Source organism: Meleagris gallopavo, chromosome Z (genome assembly GCF_905368555.1).
Source record: "Meleagris gallopavo chromosome Z, MGAL_WU_HG_1.1, whole genome shotgun sequence".
NCBI classification, from domain to species: Eukaryota; Metazoa; Chordata; class Aves; order Galliformes; family Phasianidae; genus Meleagris; species Meleagris gallopavo.
The window spans coordinates 53,654,277-53,671,323 of NC_139435.1; the positions used below are offsets into that span (position 1 = coordinate 53,654,277).

The 17,047-nt window shown below is 40.9% G+C and overlaps 1 protein-coding gene across 2 annotated transcripts in view; it reads right to left on the minus strand.

Annotated features, from left to right (window-relative positions):
* SLC44A1 (solute carrier family 44 member 1) overlaps positions 1-16,762 on the minus strand; it is a 67,962-nt gene extending 51,200 nt beyond the window's left edge. For both annotated transcript variants that reach the window (XM_085212850.1, XM_085212849.1), the window contains exon 1: positions 16,622-16,762. In XM_085212850.1, coding sequence (XP_085068976.1) covers positions 16,622-16,648 — 27 coding nt within the window. In that variant the 5' untranslated portion in view covers positions 16,649-16,762. The remainder of the gene's footprint in view (positions 1-16,621) is intronic.
* Positions 16,763-17,047: the final 285 nt, after the last annotated feature.

The following is a 17,047-nucleotide window of genomic DNA, read 5'->3' on the forward strand; positions in this document are numbered from 1 at the left end:
ACTCTGGATTTCCACTTGAATTTCTTCCTTAGCTTTACAACCCTTAATCATCATCTTTGACCCTGGTGTCTGTGTCTCTCTACTGGCTACTCCCTGTGCACTACACTACACACTTAAATTTTTATTCAGATACCAGTTTCCATTCTTGGATAACAGAAATTATGAGTCTGTGCTCAACATAAGCTTTAACAAGTGTTCGTTGCTCTGCAATCTGGAAACGATGCTTTGTTTCCATAAATCAGCAGTTCTACTAATTTGCAGCTTACCATCTTACTATCAAGACAGATTAAAATTTTTCAACATTTGGCAAGGCAGGAAATTTAAATAAAAGAGAGGAAACAATTTAAAAATATAAATTTTCCCTCTTTAAATAGAGCTTTAATTATTTTTGCTATGCTACCTATGGATCCCCCATGGCTAAGAAAGTACAGAACTGCACACCACTGCAGCAGTGCAGAGAACCAGAAATGCTGTCAGACAAAATGGACCACAGGCAGTAAAAAGCTCTACAAGTTCACTGGCAGGTTGGGAATGCTTTCCTGCCCTCAACAGCTGATTTCACTCCTGATTTCAACAGTTTAAGACTTATTTGTTTAAGAATCCAAACAAGCGCTGAGAAGTTTGTGCATGAATAATTTCAAGAATGGCTAGCAAATTCAACAGTTCCCAAAAACAAGTGAGAATGTGAGAAACACAAGCCAATGAGTTAGGCCCAGGCAAGGATTTTAGTGAACAGTATTATATTTCACTTTTGCAACTCCTGTTCTGCAAGCAGGAGTGCCTGCTGTAAGAAAAACGAGCTCTTATACCTCCCAGTTCCCAGTGCTGAGTCCCACACCTGCTGCCAGGTTCACATTCTTCACATGTGCATCCTCTAGGTAGTTGACAAAGCCCACCTCTCTGTTTCTCCAAGCAAACAGAATCCAAAAGACACCAAAGCCAGTATCTCCCCTTCACATATCTGCCCAATAATTTTGTTTCTTCTTGTGCAGTTCTGGGTGCAGATGTAGGTTTCCCAGCCTTTACTTTTGATAGCCCACCCTCCGCCTAGAGACCTCCACAAAGGAGGTGAGCACACAGAAATTAACAGGCCAGCCAGACTCTCCATTTATCTCTCAATAATTCACATACTCCATTCTTTAGCCACTGACAAAATCTCGTGTCAAAGGTTCTGAGGTACGTTCTTCCAGCATAACATTCAATTACTTATGCTAAAACAATATGTTGTCTCCCACAGTAACTGCTGGGTTTAGCACAATTTTACAACAACTTCTTCATTCCAATCCTAGAAAGCTGGGTGTATAAAAGTGGGCTTGCTTTTGCTGGAGAGAAGTGGGAAGAATTTCAACTTTTTCAGTTAGATTCAGAGCTACACCATTGCAAGTAAGCAAGCGTTCATATGCCAATGTAAAATAGAAGAGACCATTTTCTTGATATTCCTTCTATCCAATCACCTCAAAGCACATTCGGATACCTCTCCCAGCTTCTTTTCTCCCTCACATTTCCAAAGAACACCTTTGCAAGACTAAGCTGTGGGAGAAATCTGAATATAGGTTCCTCCTGCATATAATTCTTTACAGTTATCAGCACAGCACAAAACCAGTGGTTACTATTTTCACTATAATTGATGTACTTACTGGAAGGCATCACTCTTGTTAGCGGTTGAGTGCTTTATGTGCATGTTTTTAAGTAAGCGCACAAAAGAAGTAAAATATGAGGCATGTCAGACTAATATCACAGATACAAGAAATTACAGAGAACACACAGAACAGCGAAAACAACCTCATAACAGAAGCCACAGGACACTGATTGCCCTGACACAGTCTGAAGAAAAAAGTTAAAAAAAGAAAGCACAAAAGATGATTGGATGATGAAAATTAGGTATCAAAGACTTTCTTTAAACACACAGTGTCTCCTGCAATCTGAAACGTGGGGGTAATACAACTGAAGTAAGACACAGAAGTAAGAATACATGCAGTATTATGTGTGTATATATATATATATATAAAAAATACATTTACATACATATATATACATACACACATACACACATATATGCGCATGTATGCTTGTATACATATATGCATACATAATCAAGCTGTGCTTAAGCAGCAAAGATGTGAATGAGATCAGGATAATCATAGAATTTGCCATCAACAGAGGGTGTTGCAGCCTGGCAGAAAGGCAGCAGAAAAATCCTATAATCTTGTAGTGATCAGATTACATGTTTCAGGAAGACGAAGACGAAGCTATCACTGAGGTAACCCAATGACTATTCTGAAAAACATCCAGTCTGAAAAGGTGAAGCAGGGAGAGGTTAGACTCTGTAGTAATTTAAGGAACATATAGGTTATAAAAACACTGATGTAGTTCAGTTCAGGTAGCTAAGGACAAAAAAAGGAAAGAGCCCCCACATATTTCAGTCCAAAACAAAGATTCGAGAAGACCCAGGACAGACTGAGTGCTCCATCAAAATTCCTACATCAGTAGTCATGATGTAGAGTGATCTTTTAAATTACCAGTCTAATTCCAGAATTCCAGGAATACACAAACACAGTGATCAGAAAGCTATGCAAATACAATATTTTAAAGCAATGCCCACAGTCAGAAAAGCGAGATACCAGTCATGTGAACAAATCTGGCTCAAGAGAAGGCTTGCAAGATTAGGCTCTCAGAGCTCCTGGAAAGTTCCAAAGCATGACATGTATTGTTACATGTATTTTCAAATAATGAGAGATACAACAGTGACCTAAAATTCTTGTGCTTTAGCATTTTGTTTTGTTCTGTTCTACTTGAAACCAAAATACCAGAAAATAAGACAAAAAAACTGAAATAATTTTTAAACAGAGATACACATAAAACATTTTGACATTCCTTCTTAGAAGGCAATCAATTATTTTCTTTTAGTTATTTCTTACCTGCAATCCAATTCCAACAAAACATGCCGCAAAACACCTGGTTATCCATTTGCAGTCACTGAGAATAAGCTCTCACATCTCCTAGACTAGAAATTGACACTTCTTTTTCTACTCCATACAGAATACAAGACAATTTTGACTTCAGAGAGCTGTTTCTAAACAATCAGGTCTACATTTAAAAAGGATTTAAAAGTGCACTCTCAGGCACTTGAGCAGTTGGCCCTATCCCCCTTTTAGCAGTTCATTCTATGCTTTAATAAGATGACTTTTCAGACCAACTGGTTTCACTACTCTGCTGACAGTTTTGCTAGGCTACAGTACTGCCAGGCACAGAGACACACAACTCGCAAAGGCTTCACTGCAGCTTTCACCATTAAATTCAGTACCTGATCTTTCCTTAAAGGCTGTGTAAGGTCACAACCTAAATCTACGCCAGTACTTTCCCTTAACAAACACAATGCACTTGCTAGACCTCATCCTCTAACGCTCAGTCGCCCTTCTCTATCCAACTCATCTTCCAAATTTTGAATATCTCAGTTACTACAGCAACTGCACACTCTTTAAAAAAGATTTCTTCCCTAACAGCACGTTGATATCAAATCAGAAAATTTAATAAAATTTAAGATTCAACTTTCACAGAACAGTTGCTAGGCTGCTGAAACAAATGCTGGCATACATGAATATCTGAATTTGAGTCTGTTGCTAGTTATTTCAGAGGGACAGATTTTGATTTGTTTTTGAGCACAGAATCTGGAAAGAAAAAATAATAATTAGCTCTGCAAGGCACAGGACTGGTTAACTTTTATTTCTCTTGGACTTTCCACACGATACATTCATATCTTCCCACTTCTGAAACAGCTACTGCACTTCATGCACTATAAACATTTCCTTTTTTTGTCCCCCGCTTTTTCTTATCCTTCTTCAGATTTCTGGCATCTAAGAACAAATCAGCTCCTGCCACAGCCCTTTTTCCTGCAGTGACAGTTTGACCTCAGTCATTCATTAACTCACAGGAATCTAACAGCTCTGAATTAACTGGCAATGCTGAATTAGCTATCACATTCAGCCAAACTGGCTGAAGTTGGGTCAAAGATTTTAAGAGTTATTTGGGGGAGAACAAGTATTGCTCTGAAGGAATTAAATGTGGGTAATTTGTGCCGAAGCTTTTTTTCTTAAAACATAAATAACCACCTGTTTAGATCATTGTGAAGGGATCATATAAATGAACTTTTCAAATATCTATAATTCATTTAATTTCTCTACTGTTCTGCAGAGTCTCTGTAGAAAAAAAATGGAATATTCACTGTTATCCTTTTCAGTCTGTTTCAGTAATACTAAGAGGGTATTGAAATTTTGGATTGCAAGTATTTCAGGTTGTTTTTCTCTCTAAACGAAAGGATAGCTTTCATTGTACTTTAATAAATCCCCAGGGACATTATTAGTGATGTGGCAGTCTAAGACCATTTGTTACAAAATCTAACCTAAGAGCGATATTGATCTAATCACAACCCCTTTGAATTCTCTGTTTTTTATCACTTTGCTTTAACATCTAGATTCAGAGTATGCGCAACTGCAGCTGACTGCAGGAGAGTAAACAGAGGTAACAGCTGCTGGAAGCTGTATTTGTATTTGCAAATGAAGGAATTCAGAAATGGCTGTGTAGCTGAGTACCTATTTACACAAATACAAACAGTCACAGCACACACAAAGCACTAATACAGAGCACTTGGAGGCAAAAAAGACACTCATCCTGACCAGGTCCTTTTGTGGGAAACAACTACTGTGCTCTGCAGAGCCAGCTCTCTCTTCAAAGATCAACCAATTATCATTTTATCTGAATTGCACAGTGGGCATTTCTACAGTCATTCAACAACTACAGTAGAAGTCTAATGCTCCAGAATATCCAAAGTCAGGTGCAATAACACAAACAGCAAAAATTGGTTCCTGAGGCATAGCCCACTCCTGAGTTCTCCTCCAGAGCACCAAGTCAAACAGCTTGCTACCAAAAACACATCCTGTCCAAAGCTGTCCAACAAGCTATTTTTCAAACATGTTCATACTGCCAGAAAAAAAAAAAAAATAAATCTTGAAACATTTGTCAGTTACAAATAGTGTTTCCTAACTAACTAGCTACCAGGCAAGGAGCATTTCTTGGATCATTTTATGTATCATTTTATTTATGAGCTAAATAACAGGCCTATTCATATGCTGGCCTTTACCATGTAGCAAGCTGTGTGGAAAAATACAGATCACAGCCTGAACAGGCGACCAGTCCATGAGAAAGGGCAGTTGTCAGCTTGGAAACACAAGTAAACTGCCTCTAGCTTCATCACGCTGATAGAACTTGTGAGAAACTGCCCTGTAGCTGTAAGTAACCTTCTTTTCTGTGAACCACCTGCTTACCCTGATACATGATGCTTTGCTCTCTCCCGCTGTTATATACATCTGGCCACACTATCAGGGGGTTGTGTGGACATCTTGCTGGCTGCCACAGGTATCTGCTGGGGGAAACCTGAGGGTTTCCACTGGCCAGCCTCCCCCAGTATCATCATTACCTCTCTATTCAATCGATGAATATTAATTTGCTTCTGTGTACTTTCTTTGGTATTGGTAAACCTTATGCAGAAGCACTGGTGCTTTTGAATGCAATCTATAAAAAAGGAGAAACAAACAAAAAAAGGTTTTTACTGCAAAAGTGTAAATCTCTGGTTTACCAGACAGCATGGCACTTTTGTGTCTGAGGTACAGCACACCTTTCTACACTATTCAGCTGTTTACATGGAGAACTAGCACTAACTGTTTGTTGTCCTAACAAAATTTCTTTCATTTCTCTGAACAGATCCTGATCCTTGACCTGAAATGGAAGAGGAGATGAGTCCTGACCTCATTAACAGCTCAGGATATTTCTAGATTACTGTACTTTGGACACTAACACCAAGAAAGAAAGAAGTTTCCCACTCCATAAACAGTTGTCTCATTTTGACATAATTAAATGAAGTATCCACTCTTCTGGATAGTTCTCCCTCTTCATGATGAATCCAAACTGCAATGAATAAGAAAGCTACATCCAAAATTAATGCTACCAATAGAAGCGATTTTTCCTTCCAAATTCTCTCAGGTGGGATTTGGGGAAAGCTCGTGTAGATTTCTTGCTCAGCAGTGAATGGGAAACTTGCAAAGGTATTAAAAGTGCCATATGGTTATATCATGGCCTTGTGCCACTTTTTTAGTTCCCTCTTGATACAACATATCTCTCCTGGTTTGTTTGCCTTCTTGCTTGTTACTTCACTCCCCTGTTGCATGAGACTACCTGGGAGAAGGCTGTAGGGAACAGGGACAGATGAGAGGCTTAGGATATCATCATATCCTGAAGTACCAGTACATTCTGTTGGTCTGTCTCAGTGTGGAGGGGATATTTGAGCAGCTCAAAGACTGTGCAAAACTACCTGTGAGATAAGTGAATCCCAGTGGAAGGGCCTGCTGCTAAAATGCAGGCACACACGACAGGTGCACTGCTGACCAGCAGCTGTGCACCCTGGAGCTGGAGCATCTGTTGCAACGAGAGCATCTGCACTGTGCTACACTTCCCTGCTCCCAGGTCTTCATGGAGAGAGCAGCCACATCTGCAGTGGGCCATCTGTGATTATTTCTGTTTACAGGGAATCCCCAATATATATAAATACTTGGGATTTTTTTCTAGCTGTGACTGCTAGAGGAACTCAGAATTTATTAATTAGGCAGTTACGCTTGTCTGTGTGTAAATTTACTCTGGTAAATAGAAGGTACACAAGGATACAGTGAAGATGTCTCAGCCTCTTTCATCTTTGACTCCATGACTGCTGGCCTTTCAAGTGGCACCCACTTTGGCAAGGTGGGGGTTGTACTCTTCTCCTGGTAACTAGCAAAAGGACGAAAAAGAATGGCGCCAAGTTGCTCCCAGGGAAGTTCAGGTTGGATATGAGGAAAAACTTCACTGAAGGGTGGTCAGGCATAGGAGCAGGCTGTCCAGTCATTGTCCTTGGAGGTATTCAAGAAACACAGGGATGTGGCACTAGGGAAGATGGTTCAGTGGGCAACGCTGTCGGTAGGTGGATGGTTGGACTAGATGATCCTAGGGGTCTTTTTCAGCCTTAATGATTCTATGACTTACATTTTGAACACAAAATTGTTAAAACACACACGATAACCATTACAGGTGTAGACAAAGCGTGTCCCTCTTATAAATGAGTCAGACATTACTTCATTAAAAGGAGAGAATTTGTCTGCTTATAAAGCCAATCTAATAGAGAATAACTGATCTGAGCAAGTATGTAAAACATCTGAATATGAAATTAAGATCTAGGAAATTGCTTCATATTTTCAAAGAAAAGCATTAGTCAACTCGTAACCTGTTAAAATAGTGCATGAAGGGACTCCTACTGAGAGGGAGTGAAAAGATATGCCCATTTTCTAAAGCCTTCACACATAACAAACAGAGCCTAGAGCCTCTGACAATATGAAGGTTGATGCAAGTTATCTCTAGAGAGAATTAAGTCTGATTATTTTAGGCTCTTACTCGGAAGATTGGGTGATTCTGTTCCTAAAAAATAAACACACTCAGTTCTTCACACATAAAAGTATGTGAGAAAAAGAACTATCAAGTGAAATAGCTCTCTACATAAAATTTTCATGCGATAAAAATGTGTTGCCAAAGTCAAGTCCTGAAGTGCTAAATTTGTCTGCAATACATGGCTTCATCAACTACAGAAACACTAATACGGTTAAAAAATGTTCAACATTACCTGCTGATTTCCTGAGCAGCACTTAAAATTGTTCAGATAAAATATCCAACAGTATAGAACTGCAGGCCACACAACAGCCATACACGGATTCTGACAATTCCCTCAGGTTCATGTTACAACTGATTTATTATGCAGCAATTTACTGGTATTCCTTCATTATTTGAGTAGATACAGAAAACCCAGACTCTAGTAATCACTATGAGTTCACCTGAAAGATGGAATCATAGAATCACAGAATCACCAGTGTAGGAAAAGGCCTCTGAGATCATCCAGTTCAACTGCCCACCTATCACCAATATTTCCCACTAAACCATGTCCCTCAGTACAACATCTAAATAATGCTGTAGCAATAAAAGCTCCTCCATAATCACAAAGAAATTCTTAGCAGTGACCTTGATACAGTTCCACACCACATTCTTGTCTGCAAATTGGAAAGACTAGTATTTGACTCAGTGGATAAAGAATTGGCTGCAGCAGGAGGGCTGTGGTCTGTGGCTCTACAGCCAGTCGGAAGCCGGTGACGTATCCCCAACAACACCTGGGGGTCCTAGCAGACAAAAAAGCTGGACGTGAGCCAGCAGTGTGTTCCTGCAGTCTGGAAGGCCAACAGTATGGACTGCATCAACAGAGGGGTGGCAGCAGGGAGAGGGAGGAGACTGTCCCTCTCTGCTCTGCTCTTGTGAGGCCTCACCTGGAGTACTGCTTCCAGGTTTGGGGCCTCCAACACAAAGAAGATGCAAAGCTGTTGGTCCAGAGGAGAGTCACAAATTGATGAGAGGGCTGGTGCACCCCTGGCTAGGCTTACCTATTAGGTTAGATATTAGGAGAACATTCTTCACTCGAGCAGAGGCCCAGGCACAGCTGCCCAGAGCAGCTGTGGTGCCCCATCCCTGGAGACTTTCAAGGCCCTGCTGGATGGGGCCCTGGGCAGCCTCAGCTGGGGGGCAGCTCTGCCCATGACATAGGGTTGGAACTGGGTGAGCCTTGTTCTCCCTTCCAGCCCAAACCTTTTTATGATTCTAGACTGATCTGTCCTTGAAGGTTAGCAGTTGGGCTCCTACTACAAAAAGCCTGCCAATACAGCTTCTCCAGGCAGACAGAAACTTGGAAATGCCCATATTTACATAACAGAAGGTAGGCCCCTCATTTCCAGGGGCAAGGGAGAATGGCACAGCAGTACTATTACAGAAGTCGCAAACACTACCACAAGTGGCAGTCAGTCATCTCTAAAAAGAAATGAAAACAGTATGCAGTGTTCTTTGCAAGCACCCTCCACAATGATACCATTCCCTGCATAATAAGCCAACCCAAACTCCTCTAGGCTACACCAAAAAGAACTGTGTTACAAAATATGCAAGTTATGGTGGTGTTTGATGCCCATTTCTGTGGTACTTCTACTTCAATCTCATTTATTTTAAGACACTGTGAAACAAATGCTAGCTGAACTTCTGGGACCTGCAACCATATTTTCCTAATGGCTCCAGATCACTAACCATCATTATCCAAGGCCTTGTCCCAAAAAAGATGTTCAGAGATCCAACTAGAAAAAGGAAGAGGTTCCTGATAGTTTTATACAACTGTAAAGTTATGCACTAAAAGGTAATGAACTTACACTGTACTTCAATTCAGCACTTCCACACCTGCTATTTCATTAATATTCTCATACACACCATACAGTATTTACTGTTTTCAACATAATGTAAATGAAAACAAAAGCACATAAGACAGTGCTTATAATATTATATATTGTGTAATATGTTTACACTGGAAATTCATACTTTGAGACTTCATTTATGAATCTGACATACACTGTGCAGTATATCATATTACACTCGTTTTCAGTCGACTCATATTTAACACTGCTTCTAAAACTCCCTTGGTGACATCACTTCCATCACAGTCTACAACTTAAATATTTATCTTGCAATATAACACAGCTGTTTTAAAAAGAGCTGACATGATCAGCACACCTGCTGATATTTTAAATTTCAGAAATACAGCCATCTGGAGACAAAACCTCAGTTTTTAACTCTTAAAGTATTTTGTTCTTGTTTCTTCTCTTCAAGAAATAAGTGAAGTACTTATTTGAAAGCAGCAGTAAGTCAAGACATTTCAAAAACACCACAGTAATATTCTTCAGGTAATTAAAATACACATTTCAGACCATATTTGGTATTTCCATGGGGCTTTATGATCAATAAAAAGTAATTATGCCATAAGAGAAAGTTCATTTTAAAGATATTTTACATCAAGTTAGTTCTTCCACATGAATTTTGTTATTTGTCCATTAACCTGTTGAACAGTTTCTCAGATTTTACTCTTGAGATTGCAAGTCTCAAACTATTATTTATTTTTAAAATTTGGAATAGTAAAACTTTGTACAACTACAGCACGCCTTAGCTTCCAAATAAGTTAGCTTTGTCACAACACGACATCAGCAGTAGAGCACGACGCTCAGCAGAATCCCCAAATGTGTGGCTTCCACGGGAAAGTAAGAAAATGCTGCCCCTGTTTCTGTGCACTCACTCTGTTGTAAGCAATTTGATCTAAAAGAACTTCTCCTTTCTGAAGTATCTAAAGCTGACATTCAAGACCAAACTCAGCACAATTCTTTAAGAGCTCATGACCTGGGGTTTTTTTTGTTGTTGTTGTTGTTTGTTTTTTTAATTATATTATTACTGCATTTACAATCCCTGCAGAAGAGCTTCCTATCTTTTGAATGCAAAGACCCACTTGGTAAAGAGTTCTGCAAGCTTAGAGTCATACTGGCATGTGCCAATACAAACACAGCTCTGGAACAAAAAATTGTGACTCTACACTAAACACTAGGAACTAACTCTTGTATATATACATTGGTCACCTACACTATTCTATATCGCTACACATGAAAGAGAAAGACAGAGCTACAACAGAAATTGCGAAGCCATTAGGAATATTCAACCATACTTAAACGGTTATTATCAGCACTAGCTTCCCCTCACCGAGAGCAGGAAAATGTTGAGCTTATATAGCTTCTTCCATAAAAAAAAAACCCTGACTTACAGGTTCCAGAAGAGGAATGAAAACCACTCAGGATTACAATAAGAGGGCAGTCTGAGGACTGCCCCAATGTCTGAGGACATCTAAAGCGCATTAAACTAATAAGAACCAACATTAAGAAGGCTCTACTTGTTATATGGAAAAAGAGTAGGAGAATAAAAATGCAAATAATGCATCAGTTACTTAATTCATCACATAAACACACTTTCTTGTGTGTAAGCAATTATTTTGCAGTTCTTCATAGCAAACTAGGGGAAGTCTGATAAGGAATTCCCAAGTCTGAAGGATTGCCGCCTAGTACAAAACACTTTAGTGGGTTTTCTGTTTAGTTTCTACAGATCTAAAAACAACATTCAGAGTTCTCTTCCTCAGTCAAATAATTCATCTGGAGAGCAGCAACAGTGGCTCCAAAAAAAAAAAAAAAAAGACCAGGCCAGAGTTCATTTGTGCTGTAAACAGCTGCTTAATTACATCATATTTATTAAGAGAGGATGAGAGGATGTCAGGCGTAAGTGCATAAATCACCACATTCCCTTTGTCATTACACTCCACTTCATTCCAGTAGTATTACTGGCTCAAACAGCTACAGCAACAAACTATCATGTTAAACATGTATTAGAACCTCAACTTTCTTATAGAGTGCAATGGCAATCATCTCCTATTCTTCAGTACACTGCATGCTGCGTGTTAGTAAAGCAAGAGAAAAAAAAATCGTAAAATGGTGAAGATGGACTTGGAAAGGGAAGATTCTGAATATTAATGCTTTTTTCCTTCTTAAAACACTCTTAAGACTGTTTTTAAACTGTTAAAGTGACTAGAGAGCCTATTCACCAACACAAACTTGCTCCTTGCAATTTATGCATAAACAAACTCTCCAAGTAGTTTCATCAGATATGGGTACAAATTTGCAGTCAGTTCAGCCAGTGGGTAGAAGTAATCTGACAACACCCTGCTTCTTCACTGGCTTTCAAAAGCAAACTGCAGGATTTATACAACCACCCAGATTCTTCAAGTGAGAAAGAACAAAATAAAACACGCAGTTTCTGTCAAGTTGATTCACCAGTTCTGATTTTCACAGACAAAACAACTGATGTTCAAATGAACAAAAATTATAATTAGCCTAAAGGAGAAGAGCGCATGCAACGTTAATGAAAAGCTCCCTTCAGAGCTAAGAGCATAAAGACGCTGGTAACTTCACCACATAACCACGAACACTGCCATTTCAGGATCAGGAAAAACAGAAGTAGTCAGTAGCATAATCCCGAATACACCCCTTATGATTATCAACCTGGAAGTTTGACAGCTGACAGCAATCCAGATGCCAGTTAGACTACCATAAGCTTTTAACTTAGCAATCACCATTAAGATAGCAATCTTTCCTGAAATTATTCTCTCTTTACAAAAAATTATCTTCTAATGATGCAATACTCTATATTTGCTCTTAATCCAAGTGTTCTGCTTTTGAAGTGCTAAAAAAAAAAAAAGAAAGAAAGAAAAAGAGTGAGTCAGTTATCAATCTGACAAAGGAAATAATGTGTTACTTACAACTTTTAAGATCTGACATAACTTAAAGACAGTCTACACTTCAGAAAGACCTAGACTTCTGCAAAAAAACTCAGTGGATTTGAAAAGGACTATTTAGAAGTAGCTCTGTAGTTAAAGTATTTCCTTCTATGAAAAGAAGAAAAGGAATCCTATGCAAAGGTTGTGTAGCTGCTTGTGACAGCATTTGTAAAATGTACACCTGATGCTTCACAGGGAGTGAATGGAGTTCATAGACCAGAAATACTGGAGAAAAAAAAAAGAAGTAAACTGCTCCATGAGATACCTGACTGAAAAGCAGCATCTCTGAATCCTACTTGCATGCTTTATCCTTCACTCTGTATCTGCTTGCCAGAGGCTTCATCTAGAGTCAAAGTGCTGAGAAGGAAAATAAATGCTGTAACTGCTGGAAGAATTCACATCTCATTCTACTTTTAACTACAAACACTGTTAACCAGTTAATCTTCTTGCACAATCATATTCATAAGAGCAATGAAGCAGGCATGGTTTGATGCCCATTGTATTTAGAAATTTGCAAGATCTTATAACAATTGGAGCTAATGTGCAATGAATGATATATGTTGTCCGTAAGAGCTCACAAGAGGCTTATGTTTCACCAGAACTAAGAAAATATTATAATAGCTATGAATTCCAAATTTATTCTTTGATACTTTGATATCAAGTGTCATAGGCAAGCTTAATGGATGATCTGTCTTCTCCTTTTATAATGGAATGTTTTTCTGATCTTGTAAAAAACAAGTCCACTACTAAAGCACATGCTGTATTTAACCCACTCATCCCTACAGTTTCCAGCAAGATTTGAAGTTCTTTTCATTCGCATTTTACATGAAGTTCACAGCAAAGAAGGACATGAAGATTAATATATATGTATACATATATACACACATAGTTATTTCCCTGACCAAGCACAAACACTGATCCTACAACAGAATGCCAAAGCACATACTTAGTAACTACACTCCTCTTCTTCAATTTATCCGCAAGAGACCAGGAAAGGAGAAAGAATTCCATAATGGAGCTAACCCAAGAAAAAGCAGTTTAAGAAGATCCACATTGTCTCACAGTTTGTTCCCTTCCAGACTCCAGAACTCTGTATCCCTACATACAGGGATGCAAACTTTGCTATAAACCAGACCACTGGAGCAATCAGAATTAAACCATCATGGAAGTTTTCTTGCCTATGCAAACAAAATAAACAAAAAACCAAAAACAACAACAAACAAAACAATCCACCACCACCTGTATTACCTCAGTCAAACAGCTCTACTGCAGAGACTGACAGTCATGATGAGACAGGAGTGATGAACTCTTACAGTACCTCCTGCAAATTCAATTTATCACGGACTAGTATAGTGAGGCAGAAAACATCACTGAGGAATAATGGAAAGAACTGAAAGAGTGTTGCCTCACAAATGCAAACTTTTTTTTTTTTTTTTTAATAGATGAAATCAAGCGTTTGATAAGGAATTTGACTATCTACTCAGAGCTTCAGCACTACTAAAATTCAGAAAGCTCAGTCCCAAAGGATAACAACAATGCACCAGCAGCAAACAATGGCTGTACCAGGAAGAAAGCCTGGGATGGTCCTGCTGAGTTTAAGCTGACATCACTTTTAAAAGTTCAAATTTGAAAAATTTAGTAAGATAGGAGAAAGATAATGAAAGGGGGAGAGAAACAACAAACGAATGGAAGTAAAAGCGCAGTGGTGGGGAAAAGAAAATAGCAGCCAGGGAGTGGAGAAAAGAGTAAGAACAGGACAGTAGGAGCCCAGTGAGAATACAGCATCAAGATGCAGATTAATGTCAGTATCAAAAGTAAGAGAGGGCAAGGAGGGTAAGGAAGCAGGGAAAACCTTGTTGCCTGGCCAGGAGCATGCAAAGAGCTTAATGAGGCAAATTTGAGTCAAGTACATAAAAAGGAATGGAAGAATTTGGTATGAAGGAAGAAGAGAGAATGTCCAACGATTTAGATTTCTATTTCCTGTTCCAGGAGTTTGGAAAAGTAGGAATGCAGACTGAAGCTGACTGTCAATTCTACAAATGGAGGACAGTAACTCAATAAGATCTAGAAGGAATAAGACGCCAGGAAAAGGTAAAACAAAAAAAAAAACAAAAACCCAGATGTTTGGAGAATGAATGGGAATTTAGGGTCAGGCTAAGCAATTAAAGGCAAAAGAAGCAGACAACAAACATGGAAATCCATCACTGAAAGTAGCAGGTTCAGTACAGAGAAAAGGTAAACATGTCAATTTGAATCAGATTTTTTTATTTTTTTAATTAATTTATTTTTTTTTTTAAACCTTTAGATTCTACAGGGAAAGAGAAACAGGAAAAAGCCTAAGGCAGAGCTCCTGAAAGCCTACAAAGCAAAGCAATCAGGAAATGCACTGAAAAAAAAGAAAGAAAAAAAAAAAAAAGGCAATTGAGCATGAAATAAGAGCTAGGGAGAAGACAATAAAGAAATCTGCCTGGTTCAACAGCCAGTCACAGGTAGATGCAGCAACATAAATGAGATGAGGAGGTGGCAGTCGTGAGAAGGGACTTGGAGATGCAGAACTAGACAAGAAAATGGCTGGCAAAGCCAAAATACAAGTAATCGCCTCTCTCAGAAACAAGAATGAGGATTAGCAGATGAAGATCAAACAAGCTGGGGAGCTGGAGAATAAACTTAAGGAGAAATGAACTTGATAAAGTCATAAGGAATGAGGATAAGGAATCACGATAAGAAAGACTGTCAAAGCCTAAGATGAAGCTGAACTGGGAGAAACAAGATATGAGGCAACATGAAGGAACATCTGATGGAACCCTGCTCGAGGAAGGCTTTGGAGGAAATAAGGGAGGGGAAGGCATAAAGGCAGGGGTAGAGGAAGCCAACATCTATTGTTAATGATAAAGGAAGGAGATGACAGACGATAGGCTGTAAAGCAGAGCTGCACTGTTGGTAGAAATGTTTCTGCAAACAATATGCCAGACAAAACTGTTGCTGATAAAATATTCAGCAACTAGCCTTTGATTCGGATTTCCTGAGGAGATGCAGAATTGCTCTTGGTTAGGGAATTAAATAATCAACCATTCTCTACAGCTCAGTTACATAGACGGGATGCTAAGCTCAATTACTGTGCCACATCTTGCCACACACAAGGAAAGCAAATGAGAGTTTCAGCAGCATATCATCAGCATCATGAGATCTGGCAGGGAAAGGCAAGTTTCACAAAAAAAAAAAATTAAAATAAAATCAGTTATTTGAAATCCGAGAACTTAAAACATCCAATCTTCTATTTCTCCCTGCTTTTGGTCTAACACAACCCACAAACGAGCCTGCTTTTTCATTTAAGGAAAGAACATAAACGGAACAAGCAATTCAAATTCATAAGGAACACCTAAAAGGGGGGCATGCAACGCTTACAAAAATGAATTTTGATATGGATCATAGAAAATGAGGTTGGAAGGGACTTCAAAACATCACTTCAAAACATCTGTCTCGCTCACAGTGCTCAACGTCCATATCAGCCTTGCTTAAGCCACTCCTGGCAGATGTTTATCCAGCACAGTTTTAGCAAACCTCAAACCACAGACTCCCTGGCAGCAGCTTGCTGCAGTGGCCTCATGATCTGAACATCTCCTCTAACATCCGTGGAAAACGACATTCTCTACAACTCCAGACCATTTCCCCACATACCACACAAAGCTCAATGCCTTTCTCTTTGCAGCAAAATTTGCCGTACAGAAGGAATATTGTTCCCTACTGCAACTGGACAGCTCTCTGCAGTGCTTTGCGTGGGAAGAACAGAATCCTTATTAAAAAAAAAAAAAAAAAAAACAACTAAAAATACAGTAATAAACACGAATACTGACTGAACGGCTGACTTAAAAAACTCATCTCTGTGATGAGTCATCCGGGACGGCAGAGATGGACTTTCCCACAGAAGCAGCCCGCTGGAAACTGGATCCAGCCACCGCAACCCGAGAGCCAACATTTACGGGCGGGCACCGTCGCGGCGTTAGTCACAATCCACAACCTCGGGAAGGAGGCCGAGCAAACAGCGTGAAGTTCCGGAGGGAGCAGCGCTACCCGAGTGGAGGGACCCAGAGAGGGAAAGCGGCCGGGGAGGGCGGAGGCGAGCCGAGGACAGCCCCACATACCGGGAAGGGCGGCGGGAGCAGCCGGCCCGGAGCGGGGCAGGGCCGGGGGCAAGGGTTGGGCGAGGACGGGAGAAGTCCCGGGGGAAAAGGGCACAGCGCGGGCGGTCGGGGGGACTGCGAGGCCGAGGACGCGGGGGACCCGGCGGCGGAGGGGCAGAGCGGGGCGCGGGGCGCTCACCTGCGCGGCGGAGCTGCAGCAGCCCATGGTGTCCGTGCGTCCCCGTCCCGGCGGTGCCCACTAGGCGCTGGGCATCCACCCGCCGCGACGGCCCGCCCTGGGGCGGTTGTGGCGGCGGCAGCGGCGACGGACGAACGCGGCGCGGGGCAGTGCCGGGCCCTGTCAAGAGAGCTTTGCTCCTTCGACGGCTCCGCCGCGGCGCCCCCGCTGCCTCCCCGGCGGCGGCGGCCGCGGTCGAGGGGCGGAGCCTGAGGGCGGGGCGGGGCTTGAGGGCGGGGCGGGCCGCCAGGGCGGGGCCGGAGCACTGCAGCGCTGGGGATACCTGCGCCACCGGCCGGCACCGCCTCCGCTTCCGCCCCGCCCCGCGCGGCGGGCCGCTTCCGGTGGCGCAATCTCTTTTGCCCGTTCGCCTTGTTGCCTAGGCGA